This window comes from Rhinolophus ferrumequinum, chromosome 8, assembly GCF_004115265.2.
Source record: "Rhinolophus ferrumequinum isolate MPI-CBG mRhiFer1 chromosome 8, mRhiFer1_v1.p, whole genome shotgun sequence".
NCBI lineage: Eukaryota > Metazoa > Chordata > Mammalia > Chiroptera > Rhinolophidae > Rhinolophus > Rhinolophus ferrumequinum.
In genome coordinates, this window is record NC_046291.1 from 23,077,558 (window position 1) to 23,095,368 (window position 17,811).

Below are 17,811 nucleotides of genomic sequence, written 5' to 3' on the forward strand. Positions count from 1 at the left end.
GGAACTATAACACACTGTTCAAAACAACGCATGAGGCCATCTCCCCAGAAAAGCCTTCGCTGATCTCTTCAGGCAAGTTAAGTACTTTCTTCAATATGAGAAATTATTTTTCACATGTCTTTCTTCATTAGAATATAAGACGTAAAAAAATGAGACTACATTTTGTGTGCCCTTGGGCATGTTTCTTAACTTCTATATGCCTCAGTTTCTTTATTTATAATATGGAGATGACAGCACCTGCTCAGAGGGATATATGAGGATTAAATGGGTTAACTCGTATAAAATACACCATTTAGAACAGCCTGAGGAACAAATTACAGGTGCTTCTAATGTTATGGTGGTACTGGTATTGCGATGGTGACAAGTTGCAGAGTATCAGAAAAATACTAGAAGAATAGGAGTAGGAGGGATAATGTTATATCCTATACCAAATATTGCAGAAATTCATTGAATATTTTCAGGTGAACAAATGGATGATCAGGGAGTACATTATTATAATGCAGGAAAAAAGTCTGAAGGTCTCAACCACAGTGATAACAAGGGGGAGAGAAGGAGAAACTGCATTTGAAAAGCCTTCATGCAGATTTATATCAAGTAGCAAGCCCTTAATTTTGGGTGAGAGGGAAGGATATACGCGATGAAGTCCTCATTGTCTTAGGACCTTCACCAAGTTGCATTTTCAGCAGTATTTCTAGGATATGGTGGCACTGTGGCCGCTGGCACTCTCTCCATTAGGCAATATGGATCATCCTCTGATGGAGTTCAAGTATTTTTCTCCGTATTAATCTAGATGTTTGTTTAAAAGCTTATTATATATGTTTGGCAATCATTAGTCAATATGTGATTGTAACTCTATATCCGAAAGGATCCAAATCAAAGGTGGTACACAACCACATAACCACATAGTAAAAATTTTAATCAGACTTAAAAACAATGAGGGGAGGGGCAAGAAAAAAATGTAACAACTGAAGCTTCATTATTTGTAATATTACTTTCCCCCTACCCTGTACATCTTTGCATAGAGAAAAGATACAGTGATGTCATATTGGCCCTAAACCTTGTTTTGTCAGAGAAGTAGAGTGATGTTGTATATCCATGTAAAATAAATAAATAAATGCAAGAATACAATGGCATTACCTCTTAACAGGATTTTATTTAAAAGGTCACAATTAGAGCACTTGTAAGAACACAAAAAGTTTAAAGATACAAAGGCCGCCCTGTAGAAAGGACTTTTCTTACATGCAGAAGGAATGAGGACCTTGAGCTTAAAACGTGTGGAACTCACAGGGCAGTGCGGGCCCCAGTAGATCATCAGAACTCATAATCTGAAGGAAATGAGCATGACTTCCAAGTTATTCTAAAATTGGCAGGAAGGGGGCAGGGCAGGGAGACGGCATAAATCTGAAGATTTCACTTGGCTCAGGTTAAAAAATCCAAAGAACAACAGGAATAAAACCACCTCAGCGGGATCTACCATCTGCTGACATACTCCAAAACACAAAACTGCAAACCAGTGTCCTTTAAAGAAATCCATTCTTTAAAGACCTCTGTCACAATTCTCAAGTTCACTACGGTGGTAAGGAATAATGATATTCCTGGATGAGCCAGATAGAATGAGTATTAAAAAGAAGCAATAAACAAACATTATGCTGAAGGGCTTCATAAATTAAATTCATATTTCATTTTAACAAATCTTTATAGCATTCTGCCTTGTTAAAATGTCCTGAGTGTGGCAGATGCTATTTAAACATGATGGCAATAGTGTCTGTGAAGTATATATAGAAAGAGTTCAGAAGATAGAGCAGCAACTTTTTCTACTTCGATTATCATTAGTCAGCACCATAAAATGTTAGTTAGCTGCAAGTAAGCACGCGGATAAGCTTCGTCCCCCAAATATAAGGCACTAGTAAAGAGATGAATTCTCATGAAGAACAAGTTACTTTGGAAGGACTCCCTATGTACGGTTTTTAAAAGTGACTGACAAGAATTTAATTGTGAAAGAAAAGAACATTAAGGTGTGAGTGAACTGAAATAAGGTTTGGTATCAATATTCATCTCTGGGAAAGGAAGTTGAGATCCATTCCTTTAGATAAAACGTGGCTTAGGCTGGTTTAAGAATGGAGTTGGAGCATCCATCTCTCTACGCCGCTTTTCCAGCACTGTACTGCCTGTAGTGGAAAAGACTCTTGGAGTCCACAGTGCGAGATTTCTGCACAGCTTCAGCAAAAAGTTTGGTCACCTGAAAATATACAGGGAGGAATCTTAGCAACCCACATGACGTGAAAGTGAATGTTCAATGTAGCAGGAGTGAAAAGTCACAGTTTCTGTTCCCAGTTTTCAAAGGGATATTGGATGAAAGAAAAAAAAAATTAATGGGGACTTGCTCATACATCTCAGAGCTCACCATGAAAAAGCTTATCACACTCCTACTACCCTCCCCACCCCTTAGGGATTAAAAGTGACTCAGGGACAAAATAGGATGGGCAGAAAATTAATGAGTCTTGAACAACAGTTCTTCTCCCTGTGATACAGAACTCGGTGAGCCACGTCCAAGTGGAACTGAATATATCTCATGTGATATTTTCTGTGAATTGGACAAATGCTTGCATTACCTCTGATACTCCATTATCATTAACCTGTTGCTTTTATGTGGTGGCTTTTACTTAGGAAAAATGGAATCAAAGCTTGTCTCTTCATTCCATGCCACACCACACTTTTTATTTGAAGGAAGATTGTATGGGTGACGCAGGGCCGTGGCTCTCCGTGGCTTTTGATTATTTCAATTGCTTGATCACCAACTGTCTCAGGCTATGACCTACCATAATGTCACAATTGTTTTAGATTCTGTCTAGAAACTCTTCTCCATTCTGAATGTTACCAGAAAGGGAGGAAAGAGATGTACATAGATCGATGAACCTTCTTCGGGAAGGCAGAGAAATAAAACTCCTCATGCAGCCCGGACTTGAGAAAAAGAGCGTACCTGGAAATTAGTGAGGAGAGCAATGCCACTGTCGACAGCCGTCCGCCGAATCACATAATTATCATGGACAAACTTGGTGTTGTTGTTGGGGAGATTAATCACCAGGTCAATGCTGCCGTCTCTAATCAGTCTGGAGGAATAAACAACATACACAAAAGCTTGCAGGCGGCCATGTATATGTTATTGTTAGTTTCTCAGATACAAATGTAAACGACTCTCGTAGCCATTTAAGTCAACGCTATACTGAGTTGACTGCCATTTGCCCATCTCTGCCCCTAAGTAAATGTTCAAATTGCACCATTTGGGGCTTATTCTTTTTCTTGTGTTCTTGAAAGAATTCTGGTGAAAGTCTAATGGAATAAAAGTCTTGTTTTCTCTTTAACATGCTGTCTATCCATAGGGAGGGTTGGTAAGTTGATCGATTTTTACAAGGAGGTGGTTCCTCCAGCATTGAAGTCCATTCCACCCCAAACCCCCAGCCCCAGATTAACTTTACTTCACTGCCTGCTTCCCAGGGCCTCTCATCTGATGGTAAGAGCATACAGGTCACCTGATTTTGAATTAAAGTATTTCACATTCTTTGGCTAGGCTGCTGCACACACTTGAAGACATTTAAGTGTCAAAAGCATGAAGTAATGCTAATTGTTGTTTCACAGAACTCTAAGAAAGGGCTTATTGCATCATTGGAAGTTTACTAAGGTCTCAAAAACGTGCCCTTCATTTATTAATTTGATAATGATTACAGGTTATCATCTTAAGAGATCTAACAGTATATTGCATAGAATTTGGTATGACTTAACCATTCAATAAGCTGTAATATCGTGGAACAACCGAGAATTATCTCCTATGTACCTGTGCCACATAGTTCTGTGAGAGTTTATGTAATGGTGTTCCTGAAGGGTCATGTAGTGTGCTAAAATGTTTCACAAATCTAATGACGACATAGCCTAAGGCATAATAATAACTAACCAGATCAAAGAATGGCAAATTAATTAACCCAATGGATGACATTATCATAGCTCTCACCATAGTTTCCTACACATAGCAAGTGCTCAATAAATCGATTCACTGATGCATAACCTCAGTGAAAGGCATCTGGTCAATCTTATACTTGATATATACACATACACACACAATATAAAGTGATGCATTGCATTCTTCATACCCATGATTCTCACCACTGAGATCTTGGTGTCCGTCAAGGAAAACGCCCTGACTAGGAACTATTGTGACAGATGCTACATATCACTATGTGCACATTTGGCATTATGTGTTCATAGTAATAGCAAAGTTCATCAGAATGAAGCTTTACTAATCATCAATAAATGTACTCATTTTAAATTGTTTGACTAGGAGGACTTTTAGAGTCTTACAATAGGGTATGGTGAAGTATTCATATCATACTAATTCCCAAAGTTAATTTCCTATCTGTGCTGTTTAGCTCAGACAACTCTGCCCAGTTCTTACTTTCTGATGGAAGAGAGGCTGGGATTCTGTCCTTCCTGAGATGGCCATGCCACTGGGGTGGCAGGGACATTGTTCGCATTGAGCCAGTCCGATGTGGCTTCTGTGGCAAAGAGCTGTGTTTAAAATGGAAAAGTCAGTTACTGTATCACAGGGAAGGCTTTCCTGAAGCAAAGGAGTCTACTGGGTCACACTTGGCATTTAAAACATAAAATAGAAGAAACTGGTGAATATGAGAAGCAATACGATGCCATGAACAGAGATCTGGAGTGAGTATCTTGAGTCATGGGAGTCAATATTTTTAAATTACTTTCAGTGACAAAAAATTCAATAACCTCAGTTGTAACTGCTTCTATAGAGGAAAGGGAAAAAAGTTATTCATGACTGAGAATTTATTGTTATTACATCAACAAAGCCTCATCACCAAAGGCCCACCCTGGGCCTTGGGAGTTATTTTGTTTTACTGAACAAGGCTTTGTGTATAGGTTTCACGGCAATGAAGTTTTCCATGAAACTGTAACAACTGGAAACTATGACTTCATATAGAAACATGAGAAATAAAAAGGGAAAATATATGGCAATGCACTGGAATTTTGCCTGTGTAAAATACACAGAAGGTTATCTGTGTAAGATAAACTTTCTAAGTTTTTAGCTGGCAACTTCTACTGAGTTTGTGATAACTATGTTAAAACTAGTCTTTCTAATTATTTTATTCCATGGAAGCTTTGAAACTATCAAGTTAGTCACACCTTTCAGGTTGAAAGGATGTATTTTGAGCTCTTTCATTCCCTAAGGTTCTTTTGTGGATAGATTTCAATGCTGACAGAAAACAACTTGAAAAAAAATTAATATCACATACCTTGAAACCTTCATTGTGTAATTGTTCAGCCACACCAAGGAATTTTGGACGGAATGATTGCTGAAATTAAGGAAATTAAAAAAGATTCACTTCTAGATATACATGTTCTTTATTAAGTCATATGCAATGTCGTATTCTCTCATGCCATCATAAGAGGCAGTCAGTGAGAGTTGTCAGGTGTTTAGGTGTTTTATACTTAAAGATGACAAGTTTTATCCTTCTATAGTGAGTATGAGTTCTTATTTTCCAATATAGATGAAATTCTATCCACACTATCTTACTCTCTGCTGTCTTACTTTTCATCTTCCTCTCAAATTCCTTCAGTCCATACTTAATCCACTTAGTTTTTGTGTGTGGATGCAGACAGACCCCAGTTTTGCATGAACCCTGTTCCTCGTCAGGGAGTATTTAAAGACACCTGGACGAGGAGCTCAACACCTAGTCAGCCTTGCTGGATGTTTTGCCTGTTCCACCTGTCCTACTTGCTGAATTCAAACATTGTACTGCCCTTCAGTAACTAGGCCCTGTCCTAGTAACTCATGCACAGCGCCCTGCAGTAAGTCAATTATTTAGAACTCAGTTTTGCATTTACTCTGAGGAAAAGAGTAAAAGAATGGGCTCTGGAGCCACTAAACTTGTTTTCCTGTTTTGGCTTCACCACTCATTTGCAGTGTGTGCCCACAAAAGTTAATGTCTTTGAGCTTCCATTTCTTCATTTTTAAAACAGCAACAAGAATAATAGTGTATCTTCTTCTTGGGGCTCCACAATAAACCATGACCTTGAGTAACTTACTAAACTGCTCTACGATGCTCTTTCCTCCCTGTTAAATGGGAATAGTACCAGTATCGGAGTCATAGGTCATTGCGAGTAGTCAAGGAATGAATTTAGAAGCACTACTTGCGTATAATACAGCAACTTAGCATAATTACTGCCCTATTAATAGTTCTCATTAAATATTCATTATTATTAACAAAAATGATTGTTTTTTAACCTTCCCAGAGACTAGATTCATGCCCCAGCACCTTAGTTCCCAATCCTGGGTTCTTCCATTGGCTGTCAAACTTACAACACAAACTAACTTACTCCTCACACATATTTAACTTCCAGACAGTCTTCCTTAACGTTCCATCTGACTGCTCAGATATTTCCTTAGAGTCCACTGCTGTGACCTCCGTAAAGCCCCAGCTGAATCCATCTACTTTCCAGGTCCTGCCTTCCCTGGACTCCTGCCCACAGCCATCAGGGTTCCCCAGTTCTGAACATACCTCCTTCCTGTGGCCAAACGCCAATATTTGCAAGACAGTGTTCAGGATGGAAGAAAGCAAAACTAAATGGCTAACCCAAAGATCAGCCCTGACCTTGACTTCATTAATGTGAGTATATGAATCACCGAGCTGAATCAAATATAAACAATCATACAAAGTTAAAAACATCCATTCTGCTTTAAAGGAGAATATTTAGGCTGTTGTAAAAAGTTTGCACACAGATGACAGAATGTGGTTACTTTAGCAAATGTTTTGTTATCTAGTTAGAAACCATATTAGTAATGGTTGAAAAAAAATAATAGATATGATCTTATTTCAGTTTCAGAGAAATTACAAATCTTGATAAAACATATCAAGGTCCTTGCACAATTTGAATACTGTTCAACCCGTTAAACCTCCTAAAACTTACTTACAGAGGCTTTCTGAGAACAGATCTAAATCCTAGGAAAAGACCCCAAAGACTATGTTCAAATATAAAATCCTTTCAGATTCAGGCCTTCTCAATCCCAGAACTGCAGTTTTATGAGAGAAAACTATTGGCAAATAGAAAAGATAAATGCAACTGGATGAGTCTTGGCTAACCCCCGCACTCAGGAGTTATTAATGACAGTCTTCTAGAACACGAGTTGTAACCATGCCCAGGAAAGTAGCTTTCCATTCTTGCTTAGGACCAAACAGGAAGAAAGGGGCTTAGCTGCAAGAAGCTCATGGTCAGATATAAAAACTAAAATAAGTAAGTATAAAATCAGAGCGTAACTCAGTGACATTATGGCAATTTAACGAGATATGTTCCAATCTCTTTAAGACTAACTTAGACAAAAGAACAGGACAATCATTGTTCAAGTTTGATTCTGCTTGGAAAGCAAGGGATTCAAGTAGACAGCATTTTCTTCATGTTTTAAGGTTTCTTAAATACAGTAAATATACGTGAAATAGTCTAAATTAACTTGTGAATTTTGTCAAACACCCCTAATATGGAACAGCACATTGCGATCTTCTGCTAAACACAAAACAAACTTAAGTAAGCACCAAAGTACATTAGAAATTTCAACATAAAAGTGCCCAATAAACACTTATTGACTAATTGATAAATTAATCACCTACTCTTAATTTTCCCCTAGAAAAAAAATCACTAATAATATATGGCCATGTGATAACAAAATGTTGACCTGGTTTTCTAAAATACCACTTCACAAGTACGGTGGTTCTCAACATGTGGTTCTCTGGGAAATCAGCATCACCTGGAAATTTGCTGAAATATGAAAATGTGGGCCCCACCCCAGATCAGGATCTGAGAGTGAATCCCAGTAATCTTCATTTTAGCAAAACCCCCTGAAGATTCTAACACACATGTGAGTCTAGAAATAGGAGGCAATAGTGAGAGATAGGAGGGCCATCCGTCTCGCATTTTATAATTTGAGGTGAAGGTGCACTAACCTTGGCTAAAGACAGTGAAAAATGTGGAGGGAGGAGTACTAGGATGTAATTTTTGTCTTTGCCATTTTAAAGTAAAATAAGTCAGCAAGTCCTCAAAGACCTGTAGACACCAGTCAGAACCTCATGATGGAGCTATTTCAGGGCTGTCCGCCAAGTGGAAAAGATAAATATCTGACATGACAGTACTGGCAGTTCCCAGCCAGGGAACCACTCCGCCTTCTGGTCTGGGGTGTTGGCTTTCACAGCCACATTATAAGTTTCTATCACATACGTATTGAACACTTGTGACACATAAAACAGCCTCTCTACAAAAAGAAATTACAGCTGTCAGCTTGCATCTGAGTAGCCCCAGATTTAATAGCTGATTGAAAATACCTGGGTAAGAAACCATTTGTAACGAGAGGTGAAAAGTACAAGCTGATTTATTTCCTGGAAAATGTTTATAGAAAGAAAGTCCTTTAAAAATGAAAAAAAAAATCTATATTTATTTCCTCCGATTATCATTTTCACATTACTCTGGCTTCTGGCTGCAGAACAGAGAGCCATCTTAATATTGTGTGATGCCTGTGGACTCTCCAGGGACGTCTAGATTGACAACTCTATGGTTGCTCCTAATGCTTCTGTATTGAAGATAAAAGGTTATTCATGTCACTAGGAGTTGTCTTTGTCAAATAAAATGCTTGCTTTGTGTTTCTGAGCAATGCTGAAGTGCAGATGTCAGGATGGCGCCTCCTCTCCACCAGCATCCCTGAATAGCCCAATCAGAGGGGAACAAACAGTGCATGCTCTTGATCTACTCTAGAGTAAATCGTTCATTGTTAAAGGGTGTTCCAGAAAACTTCAAAATGAGGCAGATTGCCTACTCATAGCCACTAAAAATAAATGCTGATGGGATGAAAGGAGGCTGGAAACATTGCAGGAGAATCAATGATGATTTTGTTGCCATACAAACCTGCATTCAACTTTTCTTATATTATTATAGTATCAATGTCTGTGGAAAGCCTCCTGGTAGACACAGTGTATGTAATACTGTGCTTCCCCGAAAATAACACCTAGCCATACCATCAGTTCTAATGTGTCTTTTAGAGCAAAAATTACTATTAAGACCCGGTCTTATGTTACTATAAGATAATATAATATAATACATAATATTATATAATACCCAGTCTAATATAATATAATATAATATAATACCAGTTTTCATATTAATTTTTGCTCCAAAAGACACATTAGAGCTGATGGTCCTAGTAGGTCTTATTTTCGGGAAACACGGTAGTTAAGCTGACAAGGATCCTTTAGCAAAATCTAAATCTTGATTTTTGTTTTTCCTAAGTCCTAGTTACATACAAGATTGATGTTATGAATATTTCAAACTTCCCATGTAATTTGACCTATAGGATTTAACGTTGGGAGAGCAGACACAGAGGGTCTGTGTGAGTAAAGGACTAGGGTGGGAAAGAGAAATGAAAAGGAGACTGCAGTATAACCAATGAGTGCATGCATAGCCCCCCACACACACACTTATATGATATCTATTTACTAAATGTTGAAACATGGATGATATTTGCTAGTAATAATTACTATTTAAAATATGTGTTAAACTGCCAACAATAAGGAAAAATCTTTCCTGCCTCAGAATCACTTTTACCTCTCCTCCATAGTTCTTTTTCCCCCAATTTTCTCCTGTAACTTGTTGTGAAAAATTAAGTTAAGGTATCTTCAATTAAATCCTTCTACTCATACCAGGCACATCAGTCAGAGTGGGAAAGTAAAGAGAAAACCGTGTTTCCCCAAAAATAAGACCTAGCCGCACAATCAACTGTAATACATGTTTTGGAGCAAAAATTAATATAAGACCTTGTATTATATTATATTATATTATACTATATTATATTATATTATATTATATCATACTATACTATATTATATTATATTATACCGGGTATTGTATTATATTATATTATGTTATATTAGACCTGGTCTTATATTACAGTAAAATAAGATTGGGTCTTATATTAATGTTTGCTCCAAAAGATGCATTAGAGTTAATTGGCTAGGTCTTATTTTCAGGGAAACACAGTATACCTCGAATAAATGGGATAGATATTGACCATCCTCCCTATTTACACACAAAGTAATAATAAGGCGAATTAACTGCAATAATGCTAGCAATCAGGACTCTCCTGTGAGTAAATTCTATACAGCATCATACTAAAGGAATGATTATATTAAGAAATAAAAATGAAATTCTGGACTCTCTTTCTTACAACTTTATTACATAACTCAACTAAACGCCTCCCCTTGTATTTACTGGACCTAACCCCCATTTGTATATTAGCAGTAATATTTTAGGTCCTTTTTCAGTTCTGATTCTATATAGACAAATAAGTGTATATGAATTCTTCTGATCTAGTGGAATAATGTTAAATAAAATGATTTTTGAAAAGTACAATGTATCCTGAAATATGGGACCCTAATTACTTTGTCCACAGTTGCTATGAAGCTTGGGGAGAAAGTTAAGATTAGATCTGGTCCCATTCTAATTAAAAAGATGCCCAGTGAGTTTCACAGCTAGTAACTCTCTAGTTAGTATATTCTGTCATATTGTTCATTTAAATTTATGACTATATATTTTTAAAAATAGTTGTAAATGAAAAGTCTTCATATCATAATGGCAAGACTACACATTAACTATTGGTGAAGTCAGCTTTTCCTTGCCTCCCATATAAAGTAGTTCAGAAAATGATTCTTGTATTTCTCTGAAGGCTTGGAGTCATTCCAATCAAATTTACTACAGCTACAAATATGTTATTAAATGTAATTTTATTAAATATTTATTTAAATATACTTTTTTAAACTTTGTAATTAAAATACATATATGTTTAAACACCTAAAATTATGCACCCACGCACAGGGAGAACATTCTTTGTCACAACTCCTGTAACTGCTAGAACATTGCTTTCTTTAAAAAAGAATACATTGAAAACTAGAACCTCAATGAACAGAACCTCACTGCTCTAAGAAAACTCTTTTCACCCCCAAAACCCTTTTTGTTCCTACAGAGCAAAACTTCTGTGCACTAATGCCAAAATACACAAACATTTCATGGGGATCAAATTAATTTTTGCTTCACATTTCCCTGCAGCACTGAAACCAAACAAAGCACAATTTTATACATCACTGCCTTTTTAAACTGGTATTTTACAATGTGAGCGCTAGTATGATTAGTTTTAAAGATGAGAACTAAGGGCATGGTCTCCTCTGAATGCCCCCAGGTCTCACATTAAACTTTAAGCCATAACTGGAAGTCGGGCAAATACTCTCATACTCGTGACTTAATAATACTTAATTCCCATTTATAATGTAATGAGTCTCTCATATGGTGTGATGTGTCTCTAAACTGCCATTAAGCTTCGCAATTGCAAGTCATCTTGTTAGCCTCGGCTCTAACTGTTCACCATCACCCTTTTGGCACCTTTATAAAGACAAATCCCAAGTTACTCTTTGCAGAAACTTCTTCAAAGCCACTACCCACGCAGTCTCCAGAGTCTAATTTGCTGATATTAAGACACCCTAATGAGATGGCATCTATAATAATCACCCACTGGCTTGAGGATACCTGGTACTGTTCTAATTATGTTTTAATGATTTTTATGTAACCATGCAGGGTTAGAGTTTATTAAAAGTACGGCAGGGGTGATATATAACACCATCTATGGTTTTCATAGGAGCCAAGAATTACTAATCTCAAATGAAAGTGAATGGCCAGTTGGAAGCATCTAATATTTTTCAGGAAATTTATAAACAGAACAGTCAGACATTTTTGCAATAATTATTCCAACTAACAAATGTTTACTGGCTACCATTTTGCACTGATTTACATTTGACTTGCAATAATAAACCAATAACGCCCTTTTCATTATATGAAGATATTCACTTATAATTATTTCACCCTGTTTTGATTTAGAAGACTTACCAAATGGTATTTCAAGAACCTGCACAGTATACTGTGGAATATACTGCCTCTCATAAGACCATTAAAGTCACTGCCCTTCAAGAATTTTCAATTAGTCATAGAGTGTCAGACTGACCAAATTTCTCAAATCATGCCCATGTCTTCTTCAAATTTGAATCTTTGACATTGAGTAGAAATTGAAATGTGAATGAATGACTATAAGAAGGTCAGGAGGGGATAACATGACTTCAGCTTGCAATGTGTTGGGTTCGAGACATCCAGATAGAGGTAGCCAACAGATTGTTGGAAATATGAGATGGCTGAGAATTAAGATTTAAGAGTGATAGTTACAGATAGGAGAGTGGATACTATGACATGGATGAGCTGGTAAAGGGGAAAGTTGAAAAAGAGAGAGAGAGAGAGAGAGAGAGAGAGAGAGAGAGAGAGAGAGAGAGGAAACAAAGTAAGAGCAAAACATAGAAAGATGTAACCAAGGAATAGAAGAGATTTCTTTATAAGATACCCCGACTATCTTTCAGAACAAGTACCCTTCCACTGGAGATTTTTTCTTTCTTTTTTATTTATTCACTTACTCATATTGGCCACTGCAATGGAAAAAGGCAAAAATCAGGGAATATATAGAGAACAAATGATCATTCTTTCTATAAGTTGGTGGTTTCTTTAGAAGAAGTTAAAAAAAATTTCTCCTGTTATATACCACAGTTGAGGATCTTTCCCACAACCATTCCAGCATGTACCCATGGGCATGCACATAACCACACACTGCGTACCTGTATTCCAATCAAGATGCCTTTCTGGGGTATCTTAAATCCTGTGGAAAGCATCGCCTTTAGGAAAGCTGTATGAATACCTTCACCAAAGCAAGCCACCTGTTTAGAATAAATGAAAAAAATAAAATAAAAGGAAGCAAATAATAGTCAACTACCCTTACCAAAAAAAAATACAAATGGCAAGCACTTTACTCATTTACTCCTTGCCAGATTTTATTGAGTCGCCCATACAAGCTGAATCCAGGGATGAAAAGACTGGCCAGGGCAGATGTATCTTATGTTTTTAATTAAGCATAATGAATGAATAAGCAATTCTTTCTCTGTCCAACAACACTCCATGGAACAACATAACTGGATTCTACTGTGAGTTATTTGGATACAAATCACAGCTTCTGGTTCATAATGTGGTTAGTTACCAAATGTTAATATGACATAATGTTTAAATAACAGTGTATATCATGTGTGCTATGCAGCAGTGCATGAATTCACAGGTCAGTAGCACAAATGCATAACTGCTGATCAATTGCTTAGGAGTCGTTTCATATAGCTTATGGAAAACCTTCTGCGAAATTCAATAAACGCATGAAAATCTCAAAGGAGCTTGTTTTCTTTTTATAATATTCATAAAATGAACAAAAATATACTGCTACTAGTTCGAATACCACAGCCATCAATAAAAAAAAAATTGCAAACTAATACATAATGTTAGGAAATACAAAAGCTTCACGGAGGGTAATGTGCTACAATGTAACTACGAGTCAAATGGCCGCCATAACTATAGAACAAGTGGTGGATGTGAGCATGATGGGAGTAGATTCTGCCCTGCACACCATCGTTTGGCACAGGTACAGAACCACCATTATAGTAAATAACACTGATGGTTAAAGTCATTCTTCAAGCAAATGACTTTCTTACTGTGAAAGGAAAGTTGTCATCACTATGACCTTCAGTCCACCACCAGTATATACTCCACAGTGAATGTTTTCTTTGGTCAAGTACTGACCAACTAACTTAAGTAAAGTCAACCTAAGTTAATGGGACCCAAATTCTAATTTGGAAATCTAATTCTAAGGGCCATCTCATCAAAAGTGCAGATACAACAACACATAGAGATTTCAGCAGTTTTATACCCCTCCCCCCCAAAAAAAAAACAAATGAAAAAAATAAAATAACGTAGTCAGATATTCAAGTAAAATTTAGGACTAACACTCCCACCTCACTGCTAGGAAAATAAAATGCCCCATACCTGGATTAGGAGCTAATGGTTCATTCAGTCCCACCACAAGCCATTCAAATAATGAAAATGTCTTTTTGATGCATAATTGAGATTTCACTAAGCTAGATTATTATTCTGATTTCAGTTATAAAATAGACCTTGTAATATCACACTTAGTGACACTTGGAAATATGACTCTAATAACGGAAGAAGCATTCTCTCTCTTTACATTTCTAAAACAGCTACAACAAAAGGGGAGTCAAATTTCTAAGTCTTTCATATTTCAATAACTCCAATAATGTATGCCTGGAGACAGAATAGACTTAGGCCCTGAAAATACGTTTGCCACACTAGAGCAAACAGCGTGAAGAAAAAGAGCTCTTTCTCTGATCTGAACCTTGGACCAGCTGAAAACAGCCCCGTTACTGAGTGATCATGGGACCAAGACGAACCCAGAGAGCACCTCCTTCAACAGCTGAGAAACATAATGGAGGTCGCTCGTCTTAAAGTTGGGTGTTCTCACCTATTAAATTATAAGAAGCAGCAAAAAGGCTAGACAAGGCAATCATCAGTCCAAACACAAACAAGATAGCCATTTATTTCTCACTGCTTGCCTTCCTGTCTCACTTGGCTTCTTATCACAGATCTTGCTTGTAACCAGGCAATCATATAAAACCTCACATCTTGGTTGCAATTAAACATTTTCCCCTTTCAGGTTTTCCTTAATACCAAGAGGAAACAATGATGCCTCCCAGTCTGATGTTGACACTCCGATGTGCACTGATGAGAATTTGAAGGTTGGATCTAGTAAGTCTGTCAAGGCTAGGTGATTCATAAAATGTCCTGACACTGACATGTAGGGAACTTTCTAGGATCTGACAGCTCTCTACAAGGAACACATTTCGCATTCTTAAAGAAACCTCCCGCTGACAAGAGTCCCAACACAAGTGAAGAGGGACATCCAGTGGCCAATCCCATTATAGTTTCTAGATAATCCCCAGGAAGTTAAAGCAGCTTTGAAAGGGGTTCTGGGATTCTGCATTTATCTGCACATTACACAACGTTTAGGTCCATGAGCTTTCTAATGCTGTACATTCAGTCTACATATTGCTGGTAAAAATCCAATGATCTAATTAGAGGGTGCTATTGCAGAGGGACCTGAGAACCTTAAAATAAAAAGAATGACCAGAAGATATTTACTTGTCTAGAGGAGTATCTGAAAGATGCTCTCAATGTGTAATATGGAAATGAATTAGGAACACATGTGTTATAGTCACATGTTCAAATAAGTGAGAATTTAGACTCTGGTCCACAAAAGACTTTTATGTATATATACATATATATACATATATATATATGTAAATATATATATGTATATATACACATATATATGTACATATACATATATATGTGTGTGTGTATATATATATATATATATATATATTCATTTTAGGTGTATGAAACAATGTAATAGTTAGACATTTACACCCCTCGCAAAGTGATAACCCTCCTTCCCCAATCTACTACCCCTCTGACATCGTACAGCTGTAACAGTTCCACCGACTAAAATATTTTTCTTTAGCTCAAAATTCTTAAGCCCTTTCAGATTTACTCTGATAGCAGAAGTTTGTGTCTCCATTACTACTTACCAACTTACTTGACTATATTCAGACTATATATAAAACCATATATTTCAAAGTAGATTTAATGAAAGTGTTCATGGATCATTAACTAGTTACCTCTCCAGTGGAAGCCATCTCACATCGCAGAATGGGGTCAGCATCCCTCAACCGGGGCCAGGAAAACATTGGAGCCTGTCAGAAATAATGGGGGGGGGGAGATATGTGAGAAAAGGTATACAGGAACTAAGAGAGGACAAATATATGATTTGGTGAATTATCTCTCACATGATTTATTTAGTCTACGGTAGACATGTAAAAAATCTCTTTGGTCCAAGCATCTGATTTGAAAAACAGCCTTAAAACTCTGTTCCAAGAATTTCTTGAGTTCTTGGCCAAAATCTTGGGTTAAATAATCACAAATTATTTCTGTAAATAGGGCCCCTGTGACCAGTCTAGGCCAGTGTTTCTAATCTGGCCTATGCAGATTCTTACTGGAGTGATTTCAAACAAAGTTTAAAATTGGCCTCTCCAATCACAGATTTCAAACACATTTTTTCCTTGGTTGGCTTTTGAAACATTCCTCTTCTTGTTCTGATCATTTGAACTTGCAACAAACAAGCCACCTTGCCAGAAATTTCTGTCTGTAAACTGACTTCTGAGACATTAAACTGTTGTTGACACCTCTTAAAAAGCTTTTAAAAAAAACATTCTACTTAGAGACACTTTTACTCAGAACTTTCATATGAACCAGAACATAGATAGGAATGCTTCTTTTTCATTTATTTTAATCAGTGGAACTCACTAAGAATCGAATTTTTGTTTCTTGCTTGTATACATTTATCTAGTCTAGACTGTTGCTCCTTTGATTTTTGGCATGCCTCTAAGTTTTCATGGGAATTCTAGCATGAAGTCATTTCACTGGGTTCTCTTAGTCAAGTTATTATACATTCCTGAACTCCAGCTTCTCAATACCTTCATCTGTTGATATGTATCGACCTCACGAGAGCTATATTAAGATTAACTATGAATAAGAAATTTGAAAAATGTCAAGATTCATATACAATGATAACTAGGAAAGAGGTAAACTGAAAGATACAGTGTATTTTGAAAAATGTATATTGTTTTTAGTTGGAAATTGTCTCACACACATGTCAGTGCATGTGTGCATGTATGTATATATTCCTCGATCTATGAACAAAGAAACATGAATTTGAAACTTATCTATAGAATCTCCAGGGAGAAAATGTTTTTCGGGGCCTTCTACTTGTTGGTCTCAAACAAACAAACAAACAAATAAACAAAAATTGTGTATATATATCTCACTGAGAGCTTTAACAATTTATGTTTTGTTATAGTCTCCGGGAATAAAATGTCACCCTCCTCCAACATAAAAAGTGACATTCCATTTTAATGCGCTATAAAATCCAATGCATCCTATATTACTAACTTAAATAAGATTAATACATATTTTTTGATTTATACCTTCAACTAAACCTTCCACTGCAAAAGTCAGAAGTCAGAGTCTCAGCTGTAACACAATTATGGTTGAGGTCACTAGTACATATAGGAATGGAAATCTTTTGAAAGCATCCAAAATACATAAATGCCACATAACTATATCACAAAATATAAATTAATTTCATTGTGCTCTTCACGTAAAATTTTAAATATATTTATATAATATCTCACTAATCATCATGCCTGTCCCAAAAAGTTGTCATAGTTATATATACTCTGTGCATGGATACACTGAGGCAGCTAGAGGAAAACACTGGCTTTATTATAAGGTACTGTTAGAGATATACAAATATAGTATTGGAAATTAGTGAACAATCCCCTAAATTTTCCTGGTCACTTGTCATAAATGTGCTGGCAATTGCATCACCCTCACAACACCACTGTGAACAGCAACTGCTATCTCAACTTCTTAAGTGGAAAAAATGTGCCCGTGAAGAAACAGAACTAAGTGAAGGTAGCCAACATGGCAAGAATTTAACCAACATCCCAGGGTAAAAACTCTTCCAAGATTCATGCATCCCTGAAGTCTTGGCACAATTCAAAAGTGGTATAATTCAAGTCTTATCCTAACAAAATGTGTCCATGATTTCTAATTACCAACTAAACTGGCACCAATTACATCAGTTGCATAAACATAGTTTATGATTTACTCAGCTAGTTAGTTTTGAAGTTATACAGTTCTAAATAATTAAAAACATTTTTT

The 17,811-nt window shown here is 36.6% G+C and overlaps 1 protein-coding gene across 1 annotated transcript in view; it reads right to left on the reverse strand.

Moving 5' to 3' along the window:
* Window positions 1-1,133: 1,133 nt before the first annotated feature.
* CPS1 (carbamoyl-phosphate synthase 1) overlaps window positions 1,134-17,811 on the reverse strand; it is a 118,127-nt gene continuing 101,449 nt past the window's right edge. Inside the window, exons 33-38 of the mRNA XM_033111655.1 lie at window positions 15,708-15,782; window positions 12,753-12,851; window positions 5,304-5,363; window positions 4,448-4,560; window positions 2,981-3,110; window positions 1,134-2,239 (exon numbers count right to left, since the gene is read on the reverse strand). Of these exons, the coding sequence (XP_032967546.1) occupies window positions 2,141-2,239; window positions 2,981-3,110; window positions 4,448-4,560; window positions 5,304-5,363; window positions 12,753-12,851; window positions 15,708-15,782 (576 nt within the window). The 3' untranslated portion in view covers window positions 1,134-2,140. The remainder of the gene's footprint in view (window positions 2,240-2,980; window positions 3,111-4,447; window positions 4,561-5,303; window positions 5,364-12,752; window positions 12,852-15,707; window positions 15,783-17,811) is intronic.